Source organism: Corythoichthys intestinalis, chromosome 15 (assembly GCF_030265065.1).
Source record: "Corythoichthys intestinalis isolate RoL2023-P3 chromosome 15, ASM3026506v1, whole genome shotgun sequence".
NCBI lineage: Eukaryota > Metazoa > Chordata > Actinopteri > Syngnathiformes > Syngnathidae > Corythoichthys > Corythoichthys intestinalis.
This window is the reverse complement of record NC_080409.1, coordinates 15,238,273-15,265,960: the sequence shown is the minus strand read 5'-3', so window position 1 is coordinate 15,265,960 and position 27,688 is coordinate 15,238,273. Positions and strand designations below refer to the sequence as shown.

Genomic DNA, 27,688 nt, shown 5'->3' with positions numbered 1-27,688 from the left:
AAACATTTTCAGGTTACTTAAACGGTGAAAATATTGCCTCTTGTTAAGAAAGAACTTTCAGGTTTCGAGGAAAAATACTATACAACACTGTAAAAGATACGTATGTACTTCTTGCTTTTAAATGTCACTCCAAAAGATCCTGATGCCCTATCGGTCATAATATTTCCCATCTCCTTCAGTAGGGTGCTCCCCTATTGGCCTATTGTTGATGATGTTTCAATTTGGGTGTCGCCGTATGATCACGTACAGAGGCGCGAAAGTGTTATTGTTGCTGCAGGGTCGACGTCTGAGCCAAATGAGCACAAAGCTCCTCATGTTTTTGTCTCACAAAGAGTTTTTTAAGCTCACAGATGGTTCATTACATGAGAGCAAAGGTCTCCTCGCGTTGCTGTATCACAAAGAGTGAGAAGCGATAGGCACCATCCAACTCGTGAAAGAGGACATTGCCTCACTCGAAAGGTAAATAATTTTTTTCGTTGCATTTTATTCTATTATCTACTTCATTACCAGTATTAACGGTTAGCTTAGGTATATGGAATGATTCAAATGTGTTTGGCTGTTGCTTTATTCCGGTTTTACCCCAGTTATAAAATTGAATGCAGTGTGTCAGTAGTGCTTGGAACGGATTAGGTCTTTTACATGTAAAATGCGTCTCTACTTACAAAAGACTATTTCCAGAAACAATTAATGTCGTAAGTTGTATGTAACAAATGAAAAAAAGGAATGTATAAATCCATCTTGGAATAAATACATAGACTCATGCTGCTACATTACTCTGTGATTTTAGCCCTTATAGTCCACATAGTCTTATGTATGGATTTTTACTGGCTAATTAGCTGCATGCCTTTTGGTGTAGATATCCTACAATGCAATGTGGATAGTTGCGGCTTTTAGTCCTGTTCAACTTATTCAAATATTACCATAATTCATGACATTAAATACTTCTGTAATGAAATTGATTTCATTTGGGCATTCCTGGCCCTCCACATAAAAGCACGTTTTTAAAAAAAGGATATAATTATACAGGAAGCACCGCTGTTTGGTCTAAGCTTCTTGACAGCGTACCTTGACTTCCAGTGTGGCGGCGAAGGCCATCTTGAAGGAGCCTTGAACGTCCTTGGAGAAGACTCTCTGGAAGGTTTGCTTGAACAACGACGTGTTGAAAGAGTCGGCCATCACCATGTAACCCCTGCGCAAATGCCACTTTTCAAAGTAAGACTATTTTGAGTTTTGCTGGTTTTCCAAATGGAGCTTACCCAGTATTGTTGGCGCAGCATTTCATCTCCAGAAGTCCGGTCTGATCCAGCGAACAAGCGTAGATGTCCATCACGTGACCGCTGGCCGACGCCCGACTAGCCAGCGACTCGTAATGCTGAGAACATAAGCAAACAGGTCAGCTGTGCGGTGACGGGCACAGAGCTTACGGCCGTGCAGGCGATCTCACCTTGGCAGCTTTCTTCATGAACTTGGCGTTGTCTTTTTCAATATCGTGCCAAGACCGGATGGGTGTCTTCAGCTCGTCCCCCACCACCATGCCAGGACCCTGTGTGGCCGGACCTCCGATGAAGGTCATAATGCGTGCGCCCGTGTTGGGGAAAGTGCACTGATAGATTTGAGAAAAAAAAAAAAGTTACCTGCAGTACAAAGGGCCCGAATACTTGTCAAAATGAAACTCCTCAACACACTTTAACTTCGTTCATTGACCCAAAGAAGTCTCCCCATTCACGACGCTAGATGGCGCCATATATCATTGAAGCAAGCAATGTTCTGTCATGACAGATCTCAGCTGCTCTTTTAAGTTTAAACAGTTTGCATTATTTTATTGCTATGTTTTTCCTTATTCAGATTTGTTTCAAGACTGCAGTTACAGTTAGACTTCATTTTGATGGTTAATACAGTTATTGCAATTTTGTTGTTTTATTGCAATGGACTGATTTATTTACATTTCAAAAACCAGAAGCCATTCATTTACGAATGTGATTGCACTTTAGTTTACATATTTAAATGCTCAGATATTAAGATTTGAATGAGGCAAAATAACATACTTTTTCTCTCAAATATATTGTTATAATCATTTGTTTTGGATGTACTGTAATTATTTTCTGTATAAAAATAATTTGGAGTTCAAAAAGTCTTTTCAAACTTGAGTCTTGAAAAAGAGGAGGTTGTCTTATAATCAGGGCTGTCTTATATTCGGGCCAATACGGTACTTTTTTTCAAAATAAAGATCTTCAACTCACTTGGAAAAAACTTTCTTGGCCGCTAGAAGGCAGCCAAGTACTACCTCTTGTCAAAATGGAGCTCCTCAAATCACTTCAACATCATTTCTAGGCACCAAAAAGGCAGTCCAGCACTACCTTGGTCAATATGAAACTCTTCAGTTTTGTCCAATTAAAGAGCCAACCACATTGGTTTTCACCACCATTAAGCAAACAGGTGGTGCCATGGCACTACTTTAGCTCATCGGCTGTCATCAACGACTATAGAAAAATCCATTTGAACTGTCAGCGACTGATTCGTACTCGCAACTCACTTCAACTGGAAAGGGTGCTCACCTCCAGCAGGCCGACGGCTATGGACATTGCCACGCCCAGGGAGCGCAGAGGCCTCTTACCCTGGACCACGGGCCAGGAGTCGCGCTGCAGTTCCCCCAGCAGATCAGTTAGGTTCATGTCCACCTTCTGGACAGACTGCAGGAACCTGCAAGTAAACCAGCAATGTTTAGGATGGGAACATGTTCCCCAAAGTGACAGCGGTCCGGCACCTGTTGCACTGCGGCTGTTGGGGAGTTTGTGGTCCTCGTCCCTGGGAAGAGGCCACCGGTTTGGACAGACCCAGCATCTCCTGCAAGGTGCAAATGACTCGTCAATATACAGAATGATTAAAAAATAATGTCCTAAAATCATCATGCGATAAGTCAAAAACAAAAAAACACTAGGAGTGGGAACCTCTTGGTACCTCTCAATACGATACGATTTGCCATACAAAGCTCACGATCATGATGATCTGACGACATGGCGATACAACCATTATCGATACATTGGTCAGGAAATCATTCTAAGATATTCTACAAACAACTAATAAACAGAATGGCAAGCTTCTGCTGTGAATTGTAATGAGTTTATCAATAGTAGATGTCCAATCCATTTGAACTGGGAGGGTGGCAGCGAATGAACATTCGTTCATTCAAACATTCGTTCATTCGCTGCCATACCTCCCACTTCAAACGGATTGATTGTCTATGGCCGTCAGTGGCAGCCAATGCCAGGCAATGAGGTAATTTTGGGCCATTTAAGATCATTTAACTATAGATTTTCAGTTACTTCCTGTTGATTTTGGGGTATTTTATGGGTCACTTCCCGTTTATTTTGCGTTACAGAACAGGAAGTGACCTGGGAATCACCTAAATGAATAGGCAGTGACTCAAACTCAACAGGAAATGACCTGTAAATGCCCTGAAAATCGGACCGAATGACTGTGAAGGCTCCGATTTTGAATGAACGAGCGTTCGAAATCTAAATGGATTGGGCGTCGAGCACCGTCAATGGCAGCCTTAGAGTTAACTGAGACACTATTATGGTGGAAGATTTTGGTAGCAACTTGTTGGTTCCTTTTTTTTAATTTCTTTTTTAACATTGACAACTTTTTAAAACGATATCTCGATTCTTGGCAGGAGCATATCGATAACCTTTTGGGCTACAAAGTGTCACGATAAATCACCATTTCGATATTTTGTCACACCCCTAAAAAATACTATAAAATTCAGGCTTGGAAACAAATGCTGAACATAACTTCAAGTGTGATTTCATTAGATATCACCAGCAGCACGGACAACATCCAGCTTATATGAGAATTCCTTCCAAATCAACATGGTGGACTGCAACATGCTAAGGCGTGTTAATGAGGAATTCCATGTAAAACATGTAATAATAGCAATGTAATGATAGCAAAATAAGAATGTTTAAAAAATGTTTTCAGGTACACAAAATTGCTAAACTGAAATGAATTGACAATTAAAATAGTTGCCGATTCATTTTATAATCCATTAGTTGTTGAGTAGTCAATTGGTTGTGACAGCCTTAATCGACAAAAAAAAAAAAAAAAAAAAGATCCTTTTTGTGGTGAAATGACATACCTGCAGCTGCTTGGCGCTGAGGTCTTTGGTCCCCTTGAAGACGTAACTCTTGGAGATTCCCTCGCAGCCCAGCTCATGAACGTGGACGATGCGACCAAAGGTTATGAGCCCCACCAGCGCCGTGGGCGGGAGCAAGGACAAGGACATCTGCAAGGACTCCTTCAGGGCCTGCAGGTCCTCGTCCTCCATGCACGTGTCCACCACATACAGGAACACCAGTGGCATCTGGGGGCCGCGCTGAACAGCGCCGAGGGCAATTTGTTACTCGCCGGTTCTCCAGCGTAGGCAGGCATGTCGCTGCGAGGCTCACCTGAACCACGTACTCAATAGTGGAGAACTGAGGCAGCAGCTCAGCCGGCTGGTTGACCTCCGTGATGCCCGAGTAGGACGGCGGAAACTAAAAGGAGCCATGAGAGGGAGCCACTGAGGTGGAATCCAGATTAAACCGAATGCGTCACGATTTGAGCGGTACCTGATTCCTCTGGTAGCAAAAGTTACACGCCCACAGCTTGGCCCGGTAGTCCACTTGGCTACAAAACAAGAACTTTATGTAACGCAAAAAAACGGCTGTTCACGATTAATCAACTAATCATATTGAATGAATTGACAAATTTTTTGATAGTCGATGATCATTTAGAGACTCTGTTGACCTACATAGATATTGTCCAAAGTACTAAAAAGGCCCTATTATGTCTGTAGTGTTAATTGTTCTGCCTCTTTAACGGATTTTTGGGGAGGTATCCTGTCGTTAAAAAGTTGTAAAATTTGGTGTAGCGAAAATTGTGAAATGAATAGTTGACCAAAATTGTATTGAAAAAAATCTGCTTGCTACCGCCATCTAAAAATGTACAAACACAAGCCCCTGATAGCCAAATAAATGCGAAATCTGCATTTGTGCCAGGGTGGGAAGCAGCCACTGAAGGCATGGTTAAGGCCTTTTCACATTAGCGTCAGCAATGTGTGAAGAGCGGTTCACGGCAAACACCAAACGGGAAGAGCCACGTAGCCAGACGTAGGCGCTGTCAGGAAGTGAAAAGCAGCAAGCATATTTACTATAGTCCCAAGCACCAATGCGTTTATTTTTCATTGTTGCACAAGAAAACAGTGACTTTTCCGATTTCAAGTAGTAGGGGGCATTATAAAAGCCGTGTAAAGAGTTTTACAGGTTTCAGTGAGAAGTTCCATGTTTTTTTTGTTATTTGTGAACTACATTTCCGCACAAACGCACATCAAAGTACCATTTAGCTTAGCAAGGAGAGATACGAGAGTAATTCTTCAAGTGTCCCAGAGCTCACAAAACTTTAAAAAAGCGCATTTAACAGGGCAAAGTACAACTGCACCTCTGCTATTGGATGCACGGCGGTGCTGTGAAAATAAAACAGGTCTCTATTTTGGTCCCCGCCCTTTGGCGAAAATTCACTCAAGACTTTCCACTCCGTCCAAAATGACCGCCGCCACTCCCTTTTGCCAAGAAGTCTGCTCCCAGTTACACAATGAATGGGTTTGCCAACTTGCCGCTGAACCCTTCACACTAGGCTGGCTCTAGTTTAAAATGGCCTTAAGCCTTATGTAGTAGGGATGTCCCGATCTGATCACGAGATCACAATTATTCAGAGCATCGGAATCGGGTGAAAAGGATTGCGTCTTTAATTTAAAAAAATATGTTTTTTTCGCTTCACGCTCGTATAGCCTCTCGCTCTCCTGCTGCTTTTCTTGGTCAGCAGTGCACTCAAGTTTGCTAGTTAAAGTTAATGATGATTGACAGGTTTGTAGCTTTGATCTTGCCAGAGAGGCTTGGTAGCTCTACGATCAAAGGCGCGAATCTGTCAATCATCGTTTAGCTTAGTAGTGTGCTGTGGCAACTCATTGTTTAAGAGAGAGGCTGTTCTCAGCAGCGTGAGCGGACTTGAGTTGACTCACGCAATGAAACATTTAATACAGACAAGGATTTTTCTACGTTATTCTTGTTTAAAAATAATTCACATTATGAAGGCGGCACTGTGGGACAGTAACATGTGTAAAAAGGTTTTTAAAACTTTTTTTGGGGGGTATCGGATCAGGCCTAGGTATCGGCAGATTCTCCAAATCAGGTGACTCGGGTACAAAGATATGCAATCGGGACATCCCTATTATATAGTGGTAGGGGCGAGCCAGAACGCAAGCATTCGAGGTGACACCGCCTGACCCTCATTTTAGCACCGCCCAAAACATCCCGGCAGGTGAGCAGAGATAAGAGTGTCTTGCGATAACTCAGTGATTCAATGACTCACTCAGTTGTTCTCAGCCCATGCATAAGTTTTCAGCACTTATCTTTAAACATATTTCATGACTTTTAAGACATCATCAAAATGACTGTCCCGTTAATTTAAAAAGAATGTAGATATTCTCCAATTTTGTCATACATTTCTCAATCATACAGTTCATTTATTTTGTATTTACTGTCCATCTTTTTTCAGCGCATATTATGCGATTCCCATGGACATTTACAGCTAAAATGTCAAAACTGGAGTAATAGAACATGAAATAACATGATTTATATGTGTGCCCATGAGTTGAGTGTTTGCAAAAATAATCACTGATTAAACGACGATCAATGAGCGCCGGTAAATTTAGCAGGTGTGTGCGTGTGTTGGTACCAGAGCGGGTTGAGTACGGCGCGGCAGGTGGCACGGCTGCACAGCACCGGTTCGTACTGGATGGGCGGCAGGTCGGGTCGCTCTTTGAGCGGCGTGAAGAGCGCGGCCACGGGCACCACCATGCGGGTAGCCTCTAAACGGCTGGACGGCCACACGTTCCAGCTGAAGCGCACGCCGTCCCGTTCCTCATTCTGGGCGATGTACTCGGGGAAGGTCGCCATGGCAATGCCGCCGCACTGTCACACTGCCCAGAGGAGATCAAAGGTCACTTTATTAGAGATCCCTTGTCAGCACTAAGGTCAAAGGAGACACGCTTATGGCAGAACACACTCAGGTGACTTGAAGTTCCGCTCTGAGACCCCCCCATTTGGCCTAATTTCAAAATTGTCCAACATGCTTGTGTGATACATCATTGGAAAGCTTAAAATCTCATTTTTTGGGAGGAAGAAAAATTTTGAAGAGGAGGGCATTTAAAAAAAAACAAAAAAACAAAACCCTAACTCGAGGTGAGAGCATAATTAAGGACACCAAGATTTTAACGAGATATTGTCTCGTACTTAACTTGTTTCGATCCAAAAACTCCATGTAGTATGTATCAGTGTGCATGTGTGGGGAATTTTTTGGGGAATTTTATGGGTGAAACACAGTAATATAACAGGGGTCGCAATGCAAAAAATGCAGACATGAAGGAGAGGTCCAGATTTTCTTTTTCAAATATTCACCCTTTGAAACGTTTTTCTTTGTTTGGATCGATTCTTTATCATCTAAAATATCAGGGAAAATGCGACAGTAAGAAAAAAAAAAAAAATACAATTAAGATTAAAATTACATGTAATAGTTATGAGGTAGATATCCGTGACCGATTTACAGACACTATTTTTTTCATTGTGACATCATTTGTTTAAAGGTTAAAAATATGCGCGTGAATAATTTTATAGTCTTTTTTTTTTTTTAACTAAATATTAGACTTCAATTAATGATTCTAAGACTTCAATTAATGATTCTAAGCTAAAAATAATAGACATTTCGAATAACAGATAATTACTCATCTTTTTATGGCTGGGTTTAAACAAAAGCGGGGTCTGTAAACGGGGGTCTCCAGGGTAAAACGGACAAATTAAAAATAGTTCGGGGGCTTAATGCGCCACGAAACTGCTATGGCAGCATATAGACATATTGTTCTATCAAACACAACAGTTCTTTTGGCTTAAAATTGAGCAGTTTATTTTAAAGAGGGGTGCAAGAGCAGAAACTGCTTTTCCAGCCTTGTCAGTTTTCCGCCATATATTTTTCAACTAATGAAAGTTTTTTTTTTTTAATTAAATTATTTGACGGTGGGTTATAGGTTGCAAAACTACATACTGCTTAACTCATTGGACGCCATTGACGGCGATAGATGTCCAATCCATTTAGACTGGGAGGACGAGCCCCCGTAGTCCAAATAGACTGGACGTCCATCGCCGTCAATGACGTTCAATTAGTTATGACACTAGTTTAGACGCTCACACTTTACACGCAGAAAACCAAACACATTCACACGCACTTGAACACGTCACTACGCATAGTCATATGTCCAATTTTCATTCTATCCCCTTGTCAAGAAGTGTCACTACGTTGTTTAAACAATAAGCAGCCATTTACTTCTTTTCATTGCCTAAAAAAGCTGTTTGATTGACACCAACTCTTCTCAAGTATTCACTGAGTGAAGCCGGCATGCTAACGACCGGCTAACTAATGAGCTGCTGACGTTCAAAGGGAGCGAAACAACAAAAACGCAATAAGACAAAACTCACTCACTTACCGCTTTGTTAGGTTCACGTGTTCACACTTCACGTTCTCACTTAGAACGCGTGAATTGTGCGGCGTTCACTCCAGTGGGCGTGAATGTTGCAGAGCTTGACAACGAAGCAAAACAACATGGCGGAAGCGCCACGTCAAGACAAAGAATGCATGAAGATTTATAGAACAAGAGGGCTCACTTCGAACATTATTCAGGATCGCATTTCCGATTTTTCGGCAAAACGCTTTTGTGAAAAACAGTGTATAAACGCAATACCGCGCAGGTGCTCTTATAATACATAATTATATTCCATATTATTGCATATCAGACTGTTCTGTTCAAATACCACGAGTGAATATATTGCAGTTGTCAAAAATCTAAGTATTATTGAAAGTCGCGAGCAGAGGTGGGGTTGTCAAAAATGTTACTCAAGGAAGAGTAGCGTTACTTCAAAAATAATTTTACTCAAGTAAATGTAGTCATAAAAAAATTACTAAAGTACAGGTAAAAAGGGAATCTGTGAAAACAATCCTCAGTGAGTAACTCCTTACTGATTTTTTTCTCAGCACGTTAGCTATATGAAGTGCTATTATGTCACTGCACTATAACCTATTACATGAACATATTAGGCCAAAATATACCGCTAAATAATTGAATCCCATCGAGAAAAATCTGAAAATATCAACCAAAGAGCATAAGTGTTCTCAAATATATTTTCAAGTCATTGACGATATGTCAAATAGTCAAGTTTTTAAGAGTACTTTACCGCCACATAATTGAAAAGAATGACGTGATCATAGGACTTCTGCCTGCAAGCTTGTGTGTGGTCATGTAACAATGTTGTTACATCTGGTGTGATGAAGTCATGTGATTATTGTTGCGACATCTCATTGGTGAAACTGCTACAGCCACTGTGGGTATCCCTAACAAAAATATAGTCAGATCTAGCATGTAGAATAAAGAGGAAAAATGTAACAACGCTAGTGTAGGCACAAAGTAGCAAAGTAGGAGTAGCGTTTCTTCACAAATCTACTCAGTAAAAAGTATGGCATGGTAAAACTACTCTAGTACATACCTTTCAAAAAGCTACTCCAGTAAACGGAGTAAATGTAACATGTTACTACCTACCTCTGCGCATAACTGCATCTTGCTCATAAATGAAGTAACAAGCTCATCAAATGAATCTCCACACATTCATTAACCGTTTTCAGTCATTCAGCTCAGTATTTAGTAATTCTAATATAGGATAACAATGGGCGGAATTTAGGGGGGGGGGGGGCGACCACCACCTGGGCCCTGGAGGCGCTTTAACACTAGCACTAGCAACCGAACCCTGGTCCTCTTGGTCTAATGTGAAAGTACCCCGGTTTCCGGATGTAAAGTGGGCGTGGTTGGGCAAAAGGAGGGTCAATCAGAAAGGTAAGATGATGCACAGAGAATATAGTGTTTTAAGTGCTAAAATATCACTGCCAGACAGTTCACCCCCACTTGGTTGGTTGTCTGGAGGGGCCCGGACCCTGTTCACATTTGTTCTGCTCCTGAGGATGACAAAAATTTTCGCACTGCCGAAACCCAATTTTTGGTCCACTTTCGACTAGGCATGTGCCGGTATGAGATTTTGACGGTACGATAACCGTGGGCAAAAATACCGCGGTTTCACGGTATCACAGTATTGCCATTATAGCTCCAAAATGTGTTATTTTGAGATGTATGGGTTATTTATTTTTTTTCCATTAAACAGGATTTTTTTTTTTTTTAAATCCAGAACATAGTTTCAAATTGGAACATAAATATATATTGGTAAAATAAATTATCAATAAAAAAACAAATATTTTAAATAAAATTAAAATAAATATAACTTATAGACTATACCCACAGCCAGAGCTCAAGTTGCTCAAGATTAGAGCAAGAACTAAGTAATTTCTATATAAAAGTAAAAACACTTCTGAATAAAATTTTGAACAAATTCTACTGCATGACTTTTTTTTTGGAGGGTGGAAAAGCTCAAGTGAAGTTGCGCCATTTTCAGCCACTGTGTCAGCTCCAGTCTACATGATGTCATGCCTATGTGTTAAAAAACCATAAAAAAGTCATAAGTTAATAAGTTAGTTAAAAATGTATAAGTTAGTTTAAAGTGTAAATATTGTTGTGGAAAGGTTTTATCTAAACAAACAAACAAAAAAAACATTGGGAGTGAGACCTCTCCTTGATCCAGCGAACGTGGATTTGTGCTTAGGGCAAGAGCATCTTTCTCAATTAGCAATCTTTGATGCTATCCCCTTTTCCCCTTCATTCAAACGAATCAAGCTTGTTTTCTCACTCTGCGGCTGTAACATTTGACGAAGTTGTTCTCCCAGCTAAGCCTAGGCTAACATTCGTCTTTGTAAGCTTTTAGTTAGTTTGTATATTGAATTTGAAAGGAAAATGTGTGTTTTGTTTTGGGCGAACTTTTTCATGCATGGTGCTAATCTATTGAAGCTACTCACACATGGAAAAATACAATTGCACAACGTTTTAAATGTACTCATTTTGTATATTCCACTTACCACGATTTAAGAGCTCAATAAATTGAAAAAAGTACACCTTATGTTTGGAGTATTCGTTTTGGGCTTCACTGGCTGTCTTGCCGATAGTGTCACTTTCACACACAGCAACAAACGGGAGGGGGTGAGCGCTGACGCGCCAAGCCACTTCTGGCTGCATTTTTGACACATTAAAAATAGCAAATACCGTACTGCGGTCTGACGGAAAATTTTTAGTGGTTTTTAAACCGTGACGTTTACACACCACGGTAAACCGTGAAACCGGTAACCGGCACATGTCTACTTTCGACCCCACCCCATCCCACACACACGCTTCAAGGCCTACACAAAAAAAGAGCTAGCGCAATTGGTCTGTCCATTGCGACTGCTGGGCAAACTGATAATTATAATTTGAAAAATATTATTATTATTATTGAGCGTGTAATGCAAATGCCAAACTGTCAATGCTATTAAAACAATACTAAAAGTTACAGTACAAAATTTTGTGCTTGCATGGGCCGCTTAAAGGCCAAGTTTTAAAAGCCTAAAAAGTCAAATCCGTTTCGAGTTGTAGTTATCACAACAGGTCACATTTGTTCCAAATTACTGAACCATGTTTTATCATTAAGGTCTCAAGATGGAGTGACCCATCCGTATGTAAAAACATCGAGCAAGATGAGATTTTAGTAGCTAAACCAACAATAATAATAAAAAAGAAAAAAGTACAATAAAATCTCCAAATATTTTCATTTATTGTAAAATAATTCCAAAATTTGAATGTAAATTGCCCCCTGACCCCAAATGTTTTAAATTTGCTTATAGAAGCCACAAGATGGTGGTGAAACACTAATTTTATCTACATGGAGATCCTTACTTCAAGACAGTTCCTTGATGCCAACAATCTGTATTTAAGTTTGATAACAAGTCAGATTTGTTAGAAATTTCTTCTTTGCTTGGGCATCAGAGTGAAACATCCTGTTAGTTTAATTAAATACAAACAAAAGAAGAAGACTTCAGCATGCGAACTTTATAGATTTCCTTTTGGAAAAGTTTCACAAGCGATGACTTCACCTGCGATTGCACATCAGGTTAAAAATGGACCAATAGAAACGTTGCACTGCTAGCTGCGCCCATCCTCCAGTCCCGTCCATTCAAGACGCAAAATAAGCGAGCTCCACCCTCCTTTTGTGATTCTGTGCTGCTCACATGTTGTTGAATCCCATCATGCCTTTCATGTTTCCCGCCGCGCCCTGCTGGAACTGACGCATCATCGACTGCAGGCCTTGCATACCACCTGTGAACATACAAATGGAAACAGTACGTTTTCAAGTGTGCTGAAACCTAATTATACTTCAGTTCCATTGACAGCAGTAGACATCCCATCCATTAGGACTGGGAGTGTAGATCGAGTAATTGATGCCAGCTCCTCCCAGCCAAAATGTCATAGTCAATGGAAGCCAATTACCGTATTGGCCCGAATATAAGACGGCCCTGATTATACCAAATTAATTTTTAGACAGAAAATAATGACAGTAAATCTGAAACAAATGATTATAACAATATATTTGAGAGAAAAAGCATGTTATTTTGCCTCATTCAAATCTTAATATCTGGACATTTAAATATGTAAAGTGCAATCACATTCGTAAATGAATGGCTTCTGGTTTTTGAAATGTAAATAAACCAATATATTGTGATAAAACAACAAAATTGCAATAACTGCATTAACCATCAAAGTGAAGTCTAACTGTAACTGCAGTCTTGAAAAAATCTGAATAAGGAAAACCATTGCAATAAAATAATGCAAAATGGTTAAACTTGAGAGTAGCTGAGATCTGTCATGACAGAACATCGCTTAAATGATATCTGGCGCTATCTAGCGCCGTGAATGGGTATAATGTCTAGACCGTGAATATAAGACGACCCCCACTTTTTCAGTGTGATTTCAATGCAAAAAACACCGTCTTATATTCGGGCCGATACGGTAGTTAATTGACCGTGAATGAGTTTTGACCTAACAAAGCAAAATGAGCCTGAACTCACACTGATTCTGAGATAAAGGGTAAAAATGACTCATGAAAATTTTGAAATATTCGAAATTTACATTTTTCATTAAATTAAACAACTCTAGATTCAAAGTTCCATTATCATGAAACACTTTTAAGTGTTCAAAAATCACATTTTGTGAAAAGTACTCCACCGAATTGTAAAAAAGGATCTCAAAAACAATTGCTTATTTCCTTACAGTTTAAGGTTATTAGCAATGTTCCCTCTAAACTGTGCGCGTGCGCAATCGCCCACTGCTTGCACATACTCGGCGCACAAAATAATCTATGAAGCGCACAAAATAAAATTCGACGGAAAAGTATTGAACTGTCACTGTCAGCGCCGCAGTGATGTATCAGCGCAAAACTTCCTATTGATGCGTTCGATACGGCAACGCGACGCTCGTATTTGTACGCTTGATACGGCAACACGACTATCACAACTGTCGGCGCTGCTGTGATGTGTCAGCGCGACACTCCTATTGGTGCGTTCGATACGCCAAAGCGACACTCTTATTGGTGCGTTCGATACGCCAATGCGACGCTCCTATTGGTGCGTTCGATACGCCAATGCGACGCTCCTATTGGTGCGTTCGATACGCCAATGCGACGCTCCTATTGGTGCGTTCGATACGCCAATGCGACGCTCCTATTGGTGCGTTCGATACGCCAATGCGATGCTCCCGTTGGTGGTGAAAATTGAGCTTCCCGAGTCCTGTGTGTTCTAATTTACTGAAGCAACATCCCATTACCAATGTTTGCAAGCGCTACAGTATTATTTTAATATCTAATTTTAGAACTGATATAATCTAGTTAATTAAACCGACAAAATTGTTTTCTGTACCATTTTGCAATGTAACTCATGAACCTCAGGTGTCTCACCAATAATACGATACAGTTCACTAACGCTGTGCAGCCAATCATAGCATTGACAGTGTTGTGCATATGTGCCCTGCCCAAATGCACCGTGCAAATTAGCTAGCTAATAACAATGCAGCGGAGACACAAATGGCTTATCAAGGCAAAAGGAACGGGCAGCGATATTACACTCATCAAACCAAAGTAAAAAACGGAATGCGGTTCTTTTAAGATGGAATGGTTGTCAGAGTATGTGCAAATAGAAGAACAAGCAGTGAAACTAAGTAAGATCTTTTTCTGTTTTTTCTCTCCCTTCTTTAACCTCTCCTGCAAATTTATAATGTCTTAATCAGATAATTTTTCTTAATCTAGTCAAATACTTTTCTCCATCTTGTTTTGAGTGTTAAAGACTAACAGATTAATGCATCAGATTATTTCAGTCACTTTAAGTAAATGTTAATATTTGGTTTTATTAAGTCCATACATCTAAAAGTTGGTCATTTTTCACCTAAAACAAGAAAAAATGCTTTTAAATTGTGTTTTGAACAATATCTATTCTTGAATTAAGAACATTTCAGAAAAACAAGATTTTTTTTTCTCGATTAAATATACAAACTTTTTTGCTTAAAATAAGTCTGCTAAGCTTCTTTTCAGCGAGCTATTTTTCTTATTTCAAGAAATCCAAGTGAGTGAAATTTACTTGAAGCACTGGCAGATAATTTCACTTTATTTCTAGTAGATTTACACTGAAAACAAGGATATTTAACTTGTTTTAAGGAGGTGTTTTTGCAGTGTAGCAGCTTAGACACTGAGAACAGGAATCTTGAGTGTCCTTATTGCCTGAACAGTTTTAATGTGGGAATTCGATATATTGTACTCCCATTGTGGTTGTTCATTATGTTTTATTTATTAACTTACCCATGCTACAACTGGACCTTACCCAGGCCAAAGCAAGACTCTTCCTACGGTTAAAGCAGGACGCTCACATATGACAAAGTACACATCTCATGAACAATTTGGTTTTTGTCTTTTTCATTTTAAGTGGTCAAAATCAATTATATTACAAGTAAACTTATGAAAACTTCTGCTGTAATTTCATTATTTTAATAAGCCATGTAACTTGCTATGATCCAAGGTTTTGAACAGGCGTGCTACTGGTGTGTGGCCACAGTGTACACATCTAATGTTGCTCACAGTGGTCCACAGTGTGCTCAGGGATGTTGTGTGTCTGCTCAGACACATGAAAAATTAGAGGTTATCAGTATGCTAATTTCATATCCATCGTTGCAAAATGGCTGAAAAGGAGTGCGTGAGAGTAGTGTGCAGTGAAGTGACCTTCTGGTTTTAACAGACTTGTACAGTCACAGTCACACCATTCATTTAGACAAAAGAGTAAGACAGGCTGTTACCCATGTGGTGAAGCACACGAGGGTCCATCATCTTGGCCATTTGCTGGTTGAGTTTGGCCATCTGAGAAGGATTGACGTTCTTGGACATGTCTCCGCCTGAAATCCCACAAAAAGAGGCGGTTAAGATGGCGCGCACGGCAAAAGCTGCAGCCGTCGAAGGACGCGTCACCTTTAAAGAGGCCTTTGATGCCGCCCATCTTTTTGACCATCTGAGCAAACTTGGTGTACTGGGTTAGAAGTTCTTGGACATCACGAGTGGCCACGCCCGCTCCCCGAGCCACACGCTGGATACGGTTTGCCTGCTTGCTGAACAGCTTGGCACCGTCCTTACTGTCCAGCTCTTCATAAACACACAGTCACATGGGTTGTTGTAAAGTTTGGCCGCCTCCCTCGGTGTGCTGCAGAATGTTACCTTGGTCGTTCATGCTATCCATGATGGTCATGAGTTTCTTCAGTCTGGCCATGGATTCCTGCTCATTCCCTTTACTCATAAAGTCTGTTCCGAAGCCAGGAATCATACCCTAAACACACAGATACGAATTTAGTTGGCATTCAAACTGGTGGCGCAGGGTCCAGTGACGGTGGGTTACCATGATCTGTCCGAAGGGTCCCATCTTCATGATGTTCTGGAACTGTTCGTACATGTCTCTGAGGGTGAACTGGCCTGAGGGTCACAAGGCGCATGTCAAAGTCAAAATGCAGCAGGGCAACTTGACTACTATGTCTGCCACAAACGATTATTTCAATAGTTAATTAAGCAGCGATTATTTTTGCTATGAGTCGATGAGGCATCTTATTTACAGTTAGAATTGTGGGCTTCATATTGTAGCTATAGATGTGCATTGATAGAAAACTACGCAGAGAAAAGTTGTATATTTGGTAACTGTATGATCGTTTTCCAAAAGTAGATGTTCGCAAATATCTCATTTAGATATATTAAAAAGACAGTCAATTGCTTTAATTAATGGAATACAGAAATCAGACAATATTTAGTTTTTATTGCGTCAACCTCCCTTTTTTCCCCTTTACATTTTCAAAACAGTAGAAATGTTTGAAAATTAAAAATAAAAATAAAAAATACAGATTTTTATTTTTTATATGAAATGTCTTTTTCTAATAATATTACAAAAAATAATTACTTTTTCCCTCCATTTTTGTTTTTTTCTAATTAGAAAAAAATACTCTTTGACACTATGTCTGCATCATGGACTGCAGAACTTTTTTTTCCTTTTTCTTTTATTTAAAGTGCAGGTAGTCCCCAGGACTTACATGATTTAAACTTTACGAAGCCGAAATTGTGTCCACCATTTTGTCTCCAGTTGTTTTTGGGGGGTTTTAACCACATAAACAGTACCTTACTTTATCTCACAGTTTCTTATTTTTCTTTTATGTATATGACTGTTTTGCCCTTTGGCGAAATGTGTTTTCAAATATAATGTTGACTTTTGTTTTGTGATGCATCCTTTTATTTTTGCGCAGGAAGCATAGAGCAGGTAGTACTTCTGCACGTGAGTTAGAGCGCACATACAGACGAAGAATAGCGCACGCATCAGGAAGAGCGCATTTACGCCAACAAAGAAGTCGAACAGCTGAGTGAGGGGGGAAAAGATTACAGTTCAACTCGCTGTCTAGGTAGAACTTAGCTCCAACGTCATGGTGTGGACAGTACAATGACGTATAATGCATGTTTTTGGGCAGTTATTTTAATATTTACGGAGTATTTAGGGGTTCCTAAACGCTCAATTCTGATTCATGCGGAAATTCTACCTTTTTTTCCCTAGTTTAAAAAAAAAAAAGAAAAAGGAAAAGCCAGCCCTCAACATTTCTGACAAAGGCTACGGGTGCCCTTGACAGCAATTAAACAGGAAAAGTCTGACAGCCTCTTCAAGTTATTGGACATCTATTGCTATAAATGGCAGTGAGCAAGTTAGGAAATGTTAAAAAAAAAAAAAAAAAAAAAAATGAAAGTAACAATAAAGAGACCCGCGACCTTCATGAGGAAAATATGTGAAAAAGATAACAGTGACTAAAAGAGGATCAATATAAACGATGAATTGACTTTCAAAATTTGATAAATGATTGTCAATTTGTCAATTCACCAATGTGACGACGCAACAATAACAGTCACGACTACACACAAGCTTGCAGTCGGAAGTCCTTAAATAACTGCTTTCTGTTAAATGACGTGGCGTTTTTAAAATAATGTAAAAAATAAACAATTTCACCTAGAGCGCTGCTGTCACTATTACTCAAAAGCACGGATTTCAACCTCTGCGTCATTATTTATTTGGCACCGATAGACCCAGGAAAATAGGAGATATGATGGCTTTAATTTAGTGGGAGGAAATGTTTTCACCAATAGAGGGGTGGGCGGGTGATGTTTCATTCTGTATATTTTTTAGTCGGAATTTGATTATTTTGTGTATTTTTTTGGCCTTAATATGGTCATGTAACAGATTAAAGTATAACAATAACACTTCATATAGACGTGCTAAGAAAAAAATATACCATTTCACTGACACTGTAAGCAGTTACAAATTGTTACTCATTACTTGATTATCCTTTTTTACTTGTACTTAGTACAATTTTTGGATGACTACTTTTACTTTTGCAATATTATTGTTCAAGTAACGCTACTCTTGGTTGAGTAAAATTTTGGGCTAATCTACCCATTTCTGCTCATGACGACACAGCAGAAAAGCGGGCGCAGAAGATGGCAGGAGCTCAAATCAAAGCAGACCGTCGGCCGCACCTCAGGTCTCACCGTGTTTGAGTTTATCAATCAGCTCCTCATTGTCATCCAACTTCAGCTCGTTGACTCTGTCAATCAGCCCTTCAATGTCGCCCATGCCGAGCAGTTTGCTGACAAACGGCTGGGTCTTGAAGGGTTCAAAGTCGTCGATGTGCTCGCCCGTGCCGATGAAGATAATCGGACTCCGGGTGGCCGCCACACTGATGGAAAACAGTCACCCGTTGGACAAAACACTTTTAGAAGATGGTGACATCCTGTCAACTTACGCGCTCAGAGCTCCGCCTCCTTTGGCGTGTCCGTCCAGCTTGGTGACGATGACTGACGCCACGTCCACTTTGTCCTTGAAGGCTTTGGCCTGAGACTCACAGGCCTGGCCGATGGATGCGTCCATCACGTAGACGATGTTGTCAGGTTGCTATGGAAACACAAGCCCAGGATGATGACTGACAGTAAAGTGCTTTGGGGGCACTCACCACGAGGGCTGTGACAAACTATTTTCCTTATTTTTTTTCCAAATTGCTCATTGATTGTTGCAATGGGTCAACTCAAACTATGCACTGAGAAAGTTGCATATAATGTAACTATTTTAGTTTTCCAGCGCAAAAGCAGATGTTTGTAAATTTATTATTTATGTATCATTTGCCAATTGCTCATTGATTGTTGCAATGAGTCAACTCAAACTATGCACTGAGAAAGTTGCATATAACTATCTTAGTTTTCCAGCGCAAAAGCAGATGTTTGTAAATTTAATATTTATCATTAATTCATTATTCAATAATAATTATATGGATGCATTACAAAGATAATCATCTGCATTTACCGAGGACAACAGTGATCAGGGAACATTTTTTTTTTAATTAAAATTTTTTTTTTTAATTTAATAATAAATTAAGCTGCAATAAATTATACATATTAAAAAATATTATAAGAATATTTAATGTTTTTCCCCTTCTTTATTTAAATAAAATATATAAAAAGTTTTTTTTTTTAAAGTTTTTTCTTTTATAATAACTGAAATTAAAATTGCAATAATTGAAATACATTTTTAAAATTTTAAAGAAGCGAATAAATGTTTTTTCCTATTTTGTTTCCTGCATGAAAATAAAGGAAACTAAAAAATAAGTATACTGTTTTTGTTCCCATTTTGTTCATCTGAAATAATTTTTTAATTGACAAAAAATAACAAAAATAGGAGAATATTTACAGTTTTTTCACTTTAGTTGTTTTCCAATTCATAAAAAGGGGAAAAAACATGCGCCATTTTTTAAAATTAAAAATAAATAAGAGAATATTTAATTATTAACTAATTCACTGCCACTGACAGCGAAAGACATCAAATCCATCTGAACTGGAATGGCTGGCATTGAATGATCACGTTTCAGTGCCACTGACAGCGATAGAAATCCAATCCATTTTGACTGGGAGGACTTGCAGCCAATAAGTCAATTTATTAAAATAGCACTAAGCCCGTAAGAAAAGTAGAAGAGCTGCTGATGTTTCCTTGGTTTCAGTGTTGTAAGCCGTAATATATCAAAATGATTGTGTGATCAATGTAAAAACAGGTAATTTTTTTAGCAGATGTGGTTTATCTACCACCATCAATGGTAGCCAATGAGTTAAGAGGCTCAAAACGGACGATTTGGATAATTTTGAGGTCAACATGTCTGCAAACAATTATTTCAACTATCAAAATAGTTGTCGATTGATTGGCTCATCAATTAGTTGTCAATTCAACAACGCAGCCATACTCACCACAGCGTTGGAGACTTGCAGCATCTCCTCAAACAGCGAGTCTTCCTGTTTGTGGCGTCCGCTCGTATCCACGATGATGATCTCAAAGTTCTCGCCTTTGAACTTCTCCACGCCCTCCGCCGCAATCACCACCGGGTCCATTTCTGTGTAACTGACCGCAACAAAGTTTCTTTATCAAACTATGCTCCAACAGGTGAGGGAACACTGCATGGAATTAGCAAGTAACTCTTTCACTACAACGACAATGACGAACTCACCTGCCATAAAAGGGTATTCTGGCTTTGGTGGCGTTTTGTTTGAGCTGATCGAAAGCACCTGCAGAGAGGAGAGACCAGCTGTGAGGGTCGTGTGACACATCACTTGACGTCAGGGGGCTTTACCTGCTCTGAAGGTGTCGGCACAGATGAGGCACGTCTTCCAGCCTTTTCTTTGGTAGTAATACGCTAACTGCAAGGAAGACATACATACAATATAACTAGGGTTAGACTTTAGCATGTTACTCAATTACAAAAGAAAAAAATATATAATTAAAGGTTTTCAATTAATGAAAAAAATATAGAATTAATATTTCAATAACAATTTAAATCATAATATTTAGTTTAAAATTATATCTATTAGCCATGGGTCTGAGGGCACTGAAACCCAAGTGAATAAAAACAAATACACTATCTGGTTATTGACCCCAATAACACATTTAAGTTGATTTTTTCCCCATGTTATTTAACTCATTGACTACCATTAACAAGACACCCATTTCATTTAAACTGGGAGGAATTGCTGTGAATGTTCATGTTTTAGTGCCACTGTTCCACATTAATTCATTTGCCCCTCCCAGTTCAAATGGATTGGACATCCAGCATCGTCAATGACAGCCACGAGTTGCATGAGTAGGTTAATTTGATTATTTTTAAAGCGGAGCATAGTGTGACCTTGGAGCAAGTGGTGGTCTTGCCGCTGCCCTGCAGGCCGACAAACATGATGACGTTATTCTTCCCTTTGACCGGTGTCCATGCCTTCACACCTGGGTCCACCAGCTGTGACAACACAATTGAAAAATCTTGTTAGTTCCTCTCCAATCTCCAAATCTTCTCCTTGGTCTTTTGCAGCAACACCTACCTTGACCAGCTCCTTGAAGACAGCGTGCTGGATCATCCTCCTCTTGTTCAGACCGGACGCCATTTCCTCCAGGTCAATGGCGGCCCTGTGGGGATGCGAAATCTCAGTCAATGTTGCCAAATGGGAAAGACAGGAGCCAGCCCGATCACAGTGGAAAACCCGCCAAATTTCACATAAAAAAACCCAGCACAAATAACAACCCCCGTTCAAGATAAGGTGTTTTACTTAAACAAATCGATCTATATTTTGATAACTAGAAAAAAATATTAAGAAATTAACAGTGAGGACACATTGTAGATGAATGAGTTTTGTTTCAGATTTTTATTACTTTATCTATTTATTTAAGATTATTATTTTCGGTAATGTAGAATCTGAAGCATGTGAGATTAACTCCAGAAAATCTTTATTTACATGTTGCACTTGCCGTGCTTTTATTTTTAAATGTACAACGGAAGTACGTTCGCTAAGCCCCTAACTATTAGCTTTTCACTATAAAAAAAAGTGCACTTGTCTTCCATTTTTATCATGAATCTGGTGTCAGTATTTTTATTTTTTCGCATCGTTTGCAAATGCTGTAAACCTGCGAGTTTTCATGTTTGAAGTGTCACCTTTTAACCACAGGTTTGCTTTTTGGAGAAGACTGCCAATGTTTTATAGCAGGCTAAAGGAGTTAGTAAATTGTCTTTTTTCCTTTAGCCTCGATGTAGCAATGCGAACGTTTTACAGCAGTGGTCTTCAAACTATTCCACATAGGGCTGCAGTGGGTGCAGGATTTCACTCCAAAAAAATAAGACCACACCTTTTCACCAATCTAGGGTTTTATAAGTGTAATCAGTTGATTGCAGTCAGGTGCTGCTTGTTTTAGTAGAAACCCCATTGGTTAAAAGGTCTGTGCTTGATCGGTTAATCGGTATGAACAAAAACCAGGACCCACAGCAGCCCTCGAGGACCGGTTTGGAGACCCCTGTTTTACAGTGTTTAATAAAGATGTGTCTCAGGATTTTGTTTGTCTGAATTTAATTATATGGTGTGTTGGTGACCAATAAACATCTGTGATATGAACTGGAGCCTCATATGCAATCAACACGCATGATTGCCGAGTGCACGCAGTAAACGCACGCACCGATAAATCGCAGCCGGAAAAATTATCGCCCTCATTTTTAATTACCGTGCGATTAATTGACTTATTGCATATCGCGGTAGGCTTACATGAAAATAAATGTGTATATATATATTTTTTTTTAAGAAAATGAAAAAATAGTCTAGAGTCATAATAATTTTAAATAATATTGATTTGAAAAACTAAAAAAAATATTACAGTGCATCTAATGCATTTTAATTTTATGTCATTTTTAGAATTATTTTTGTTGAATTGTACTTCCAAATCAGAAATGAGATGCAGTTGAGGCGCTAAATTGACATACAAGTTTAACTGTTAAAACAAGTCAAAATGGTTCCCAAAAACCACCAAATTTTGTCAAAAGTAGCATATATTTTATCAATCTGCCCAGTTCATTTTTCTCCCTCCCCAGGTTCTTGAAAATAGCCCAACTCGGCTCTGGCAAAACTGATCTCAGTCCAGATGCACTCAGACCAGTGTTGTCAGTAATGCGTTACTGTAATCTGATTACTTTCTTTCAGTAATGAGCAATCTAACGCGTTCATTTTTCCAAGCCAGTAATCTTATTAAAGTTAGTTTGCTTAGTGCTTTACTATTTTGTTGTTGCCTCATGATGTACAGTGGGGCAAGTAAGTATTTAGTCAACCACCAATTGTGCAAGTTCTCCTACTCGAAAAGATTAGAGAGGCCTGTAATTGTCAACATGGGTAAACCTCAACCATAAGAGACAGAATGTGGGGGAAAAAAACAGAAAATCACATTGTTTGATTTTTAAAGAATCTATTTGCAAATCATGGTGGAAAATAAGTATTTGGTCACCTAAAAACAAGCAAGATTTCTGGCTGTCAAAGAAGCCTAACTTCTTCTAACAAGGTCTAACGAGGCTCCACTCGTTACCTGTATTAATGGCACCTTTTTTAACTCATTATCGGTATAAAAGACACCTGTCCACAACCTCAATCAGTCACATTCCAAACTCCACTATGGCCAAGACCAAAGAGCTGTCGAAGGACACCAGAGACAAAATTGTAGACATGCACCAGGCTGAAAGGACTGAATCTGCAATAGGTTAAACGCTTGGTGTAAAGAAATCAACTGTTGGAGCAATTATTACAAAATGGAAGACATACAAGACCACTGATAAACTCCCTCGATCTGTGGCTCCATGCAAGATCTCACCCCGTGACGTCAAAATGATAGCAAGAACAGTGAGCAAAAATCCTAGAACCACACGGGAGGACCTAGTGAATGACCTATAGAGCTGGGACCACAGTAACAAAGTAAAACAATGCGCCGCCAGGGACTCAAATCCTGCACTGCCAGGCCTGTCTGCGGTTCGCTAGAGAGCATTTGGATGATTCAGAGGAGGACTGGGAGAATGGTTTATGGTCAGATGACACCAAAATAGAACTTTTTGGTAGAAACACTGGTTCTCGTGTCTGGAGGAGAAAGAATATTGAATTGCATCCGAAGAACACCATACCAACTGTGAAGCATGAGGGTGGAAACATTATGCTTTGGGGCTGTTATTCTGCAAAGGGACCAGGACGACTGATCTGTGTAAAGGGAAGAATGAATGGGGTCATGTATCGAGAGATTTTGAGTGAAAATCTCTTTCTATCAGCGAGGGCATTGAAGATGGGACGCGGCTGGGTCTTTCAGCATGACAATGATCCCAAACACACAGCCAGGGCAACAAAGGAGTGGCTTTGTAAGAAGCATTTCAAGGTCCTGGAGTGGCCTAGCCAGTCTCCAGATCTCAACCCCATAGAAAATCTGTGGAGGGAGTTGAAAGTCCGTGTTGCCCAACGGCAGCCCCAAAACATCACTGCTCTAGAGGAGATCTGCATGGAGGAATGGGCCAAAATACCAGCAGCAGTGTGTGAAAAGCTTGTGAAGAGTTACAGAAAACGTTTGGCCTCCGTTATTGCCAACAAAGGGTACATAACAAAGTACTGAGATGTCCTTAGTATTGACCAAATACCCTTTTTCCACCATGATTTGCAAATAAATTCTTTAAAAATCAGACAATGTAATTTTCAGTTTTTTTTTTCACACATTCTGTATCTCATGGTTGAGGTTTACCCATGTTGACAATTACAGGCCTCTCTAATATTTTCAAGAGAGGGGAAATTGCACAACTAGTGGTTGAATAAATACTAATTTGCCCCACTGTATGTCGAAAGAAGAATACTGTAGTCATGTAAGAAGAGCATTTGAATAGAAAATATTGCTCTTCAGGTCAACATGTAAAGCAAAGGACAGTCTCTTAAGTGCTAGTCACATGATCTGTTCAAAAAATGATTTTGACCCAATATGAAATACTATATATAGTAGTATTCCTGTTCATTTCATTAATTTCTGTTGTTCGTTTTATTGCTTCACAACTTTTATCGACAACATTTAACGGCTAGGTCTTTATTTTAAAGGGGAAGTTCAGAATTTTTGACATTAGGCTTAATCTTGGAGTTAATGCGGGTTTAGTTAGTCGTTGGAGTTGATATGAACCAATTCCGTGCAGTTTGTCAGTTATTTGTTAGTTTCAGTTTAGTGCCTAAGCTAGCGCGAGTCAATGGTGGTTAAAATCAACTCCATCGACTAATTAAACCCCCGCTAACTCAAAGATTAAGCCTTATCTGAAAAATTCAATTACATGTGATGACATTTTTGTGTTGTCGTTTTTACGTTGAGGCAGCAAAAGGAGAAAAATTGGTTAAAAGTAACTGATAAGTTACTTTTAAAATAACTTAGTTACTTTGATACTAAAGTAATCAATAAAGTAACAAGATTACTTTTTTAGGTGTATTCAGCATTTAAATTACTTTTTCAAGGAATCTGTGACAACACTGGCTCAGACCTATGAAAGGTGCTGTTTTAAGGAAAAAAAACGTACTTGACATTTTCTCGCAGCTGCTTCACGAGCTTGATGTTCACGTCAGCCTCCAGGAGGGCAGCGCACACCTCCTTCAGCATGGAGTTGAGGACCTGACAAAAGGAGAAGCTCGTGTTAAATGCACAGGCTGCCATTAAAGGCGATAGACATCCAGTCCATTTGGGGGACTGCCAGAGATCAAATGATGAGATAATACAAGAGAGTTTGCATTTTATCTGAATTAACAGCTTCTTTTTAAACTTTTATTTAGGTACTATATTTATTTACAAATCATTTCAAATGGCATTTTACATTACATTTTGAGTTACATTTGTCCAAAACTAATCGGGTTTTTGCTTAATGACTTTTTTTTCTCATGAATTACAAATGTTTCACATGTAAATCTACTGTATATTCTATTCAAAATATCTTTTGTGGTATTTCACCTGAGGTCTGACATTTTTTTTACTAAGGAAAAGCAGCAAGGAAAATGAATGAATGTCATGAAACAATGTTTTAGATGTAAAATAATTTATTTTCATTTACTTTTTTTCCTCTTGTTGCAATGTTTATTTAATCATTTTGATATTTTATTTTGATGTAGTTAAGAAAAAACTTTCTATTCTTCAATTAAAAAAACTTTGCAGGTAAAATAATTTTATTATGAAAATATTTTTGGTATATTTCAGGTTTGAGATATGAGGCCTTTCGATACAAATAACAATAATATTGTTATTGTTTTTTTTAAATTTGGTACCAATATCGATAACTTCCTGCTCCACAAGGCCGATACCGATACGATGACCGATAATATATATATAGAATTTTTCAATATAAATTCACCTGAGTTTGTGAACATCTGTAGGTCAAAAATACTAGTGATTGATCCAACATAGATTTGCCTCTGACCAAACCAGAATTAATTTTCATGATGACATGAACATTATTATAATGAACAAAACAAAAACAAGAACAGTTCTGACAAAACAGTGCCCATATTATTTTTTTCAAATAAATATAATTTGAGTCAATCACAGTCAATCAGTCAATATCATTGACGATGTGTTCCCCTGAACAATAAGCACAGAACTAAAACAAACATAAACCCGACAAGTATTAAAAGGACAAGAGACTTTTGTCATTTTTGTCCATGAAACAACTTTCTTAACCTGGCAATTATAGGACAGCAAGCCTATCAATAACTAAACGGCCTATCAATAACTTGTAAACATAACACTGTAAAATGCAAACATTTGCCAATTGCCATAGTAAGGTTCTTAACTCAGTGATGGAAAAATAAGGCCTCTAGAACAGTAACAAAACTTTGCATACTGGCAAAACAGGAGTGGAAACAAACGCTCAAATCCCAATCCGACATTGTGCCAAAAATATTATTAATAGGCCCGATTATAGATAATGTTATTGGATTTATTGGGATGACGTCATAATTCCTATTATTGGACCGATAATTATTGGACCGATAATTATCGTGCACCTCTAGTATCGAGCATTTGACTATCAATCTCTGAACTGAAACTTTAATATTTTGACAATAGTTTTCACCCATGTCATCTGTTTTTTCCCATATAATTTATTTTTAAACAAAATGTCAAAGGCAGCAAATGGGTTGATATCTCATTGTTTTAAATATATATTCAGGCCTCCTACTTGCTTGTAGTACATGTTGGTCACCGACATACATTTTTCACACAACCATAGAGTGAGTGTCACGTCGGCGTGCTGTTGCACTCTACCTCTTCATTGATGATGGTGGCATTGCTGAGCGACCTCAGTGCTGATGTGATCTTGCGGCCCAGATCGGCCAGTACCATGATGACACCTGATGTTGCGTGCGAGCACGCTCAGTTCGACCCGCAAGTACCGCTGCAATAGGAAATACAAAATGCAGTACAGTAGATTGATATTGTTTGGCGTAATCAATACGAAACTCACAAATGGGTGGCGATGATGTTCGACAGACCAGGTCAGCTGCCAAGGTTAGGGTTCCAGCACTTTTCTGTACTATGAAAAAAAGTTATTCTCAACATCCGCACATCACCATGGCAACAGCAATGCAGCGTCACAAGGCATCATTTGCCTGCCAATTACAGCAATCATAAAGATAAGCAATTATTGCTCATGTTCGCCCTGAGGACATTTGAAGGCTTCAATTTATCAATAAATAAGACGTTCCCAGACATTCCTAAAATTTAAAATACTAATCAATAAAGCAGTGCGATAAATTTAAAGTATTTTGGTGAAAATGCATACTTTTTTTACGTCATAAATGTGACACATTTAAGTGTTTCCCATATCCACCTTCGTGACTAGTTGACAACAGATCACACATCTGCCGATACATTAGCAAAGCAGCTAACCAATGCTAACGTTAGCGCTGAGCTCTTGTGTCGTGCGCTTAGCATTAAAATTGAATAAAATCCGGAGGAAAAAACACACAAATGGACACGTTAACGCTGATAAATTTCATCTGGAACGTTTCCACTCACTGATTTTGTGCGTCCCTTCGTCACAGCTGCTAATTCTTTCCGCTCGTCATCACTATGCTCAGCCGGAAGTTAGTTAATTCTTCTTCTACGCTAACAATACTTTGGCGCCACCTATCGCCATGTTATCTCTCTCCAAGCTTTTTGCAACGGTCTCGGACAGTTTTTTGATTACCGTATGTAGAAT

The 27,688-nt window shown here is 39.1% G+C and overlaps 2 protein-coding genes across 4 annotated transcripts in view; both read right to left on the bottom strand.

Moving 5' to 3' along the window:
• Positions 1-9,286, bottom strand: part of sec23a (Sec23 homolog A, coat complex II component) — a 29,187-nt gene extending 19,901 nt beyond the window's left edge. The window contains exons 1-10 of the mRNA XM_057859848.1: positions 8,573-9,286; positions 6,772-7,015; positions 4,608-4,665; positions 4,446-4,532; positions 4,136-4,372; positions 2,765-2,844; positions 2,556-2,700; positions 1,445-1,603; positions 1,257-1,372; positions 1,066-1,189 (exon numbers count right to left, since the gene is read on the bottom strand). Coding sequence (XP_057715831.1) covers positions 1,066-1,189; positions 1,257-1,372; positions 1,445-1,603; positions 2,556-2,700; positions 2,765-2,844; positions 4,136-4,372; positions 4,446-4,532; positions 4,608-4,665; positions 6,772-6,992 — 1,227 coding nt within the window. The 5' untranslated portion in view covers positions 6,993-7,015; positions 8,573-9,286. The remainder of the gene's footprint in view (positions 1-1,065; positions 1,190-1,256; positions 1,373-1,444; positions 1,604-2,555; positions 2,701-2,764; positions 2,845-4,135; positions 4,373-4,445; positions 4,533-4,607; positions 4,666-6,771; positions 7,016-8,572) is intronic.
• Positions 9,287-11,809: 2,523 nt separating this feature from the next.
• On the bottom strand, positions 11,810-27,604 carry srp54 (signal recognition particle 54). 3 transcript variants are annotated; one of them, XM_057859850.1, is made up of 16 exons: positions 27,505-27,580; positions 26,951-27,014; positions 26,752-26,881; positions 25,019-25,110; positions 21,006-21,090; positions 20,819-20,923; positions 20,270-20,336; positions 20,147-20,204; positions 19,890-20,040; positions 18,404-18,552; positions 18,150-18,337; positions 15,976-16,049; positions 15,798-15,906; positions 15,555-15,725; positions 15,386-15,481; positions 11,810-12,367 (listed from the first exon to the last, which is right to left on the bottom strand). In XM_057859850.1, the coding sequence occupies exons 3-16, from the start codon at positions 26,827-26,829 to the stop codon at positions 12,276-12,278; spliced, it is 1,515 nt and encodes a 504-aa protein (XP_057715833.1). In that variant the 5' UTR covers positions 26,830-26,881; positions 26,951-27,014; positions 27,505-27,580; the 3' UTR covers positions 11,810-12,275. The 3 variants fall into 3 exon arrangements, with proteins under 3 accessions (XP_057715833.1, XP_057715834.1, XP_057715832.1); XM_057859851.1 differs by having other exon boundaries at positions 26,951-27,095; positions 27,505-27,551; XM_057859849.1 differs by having other exon boundaries at positions 11,811-12,367; positions 26,951-27,019; positions 27,505-27,604.
• Positions 27,605-27,688: the final 84 nt, after the last annotated feature.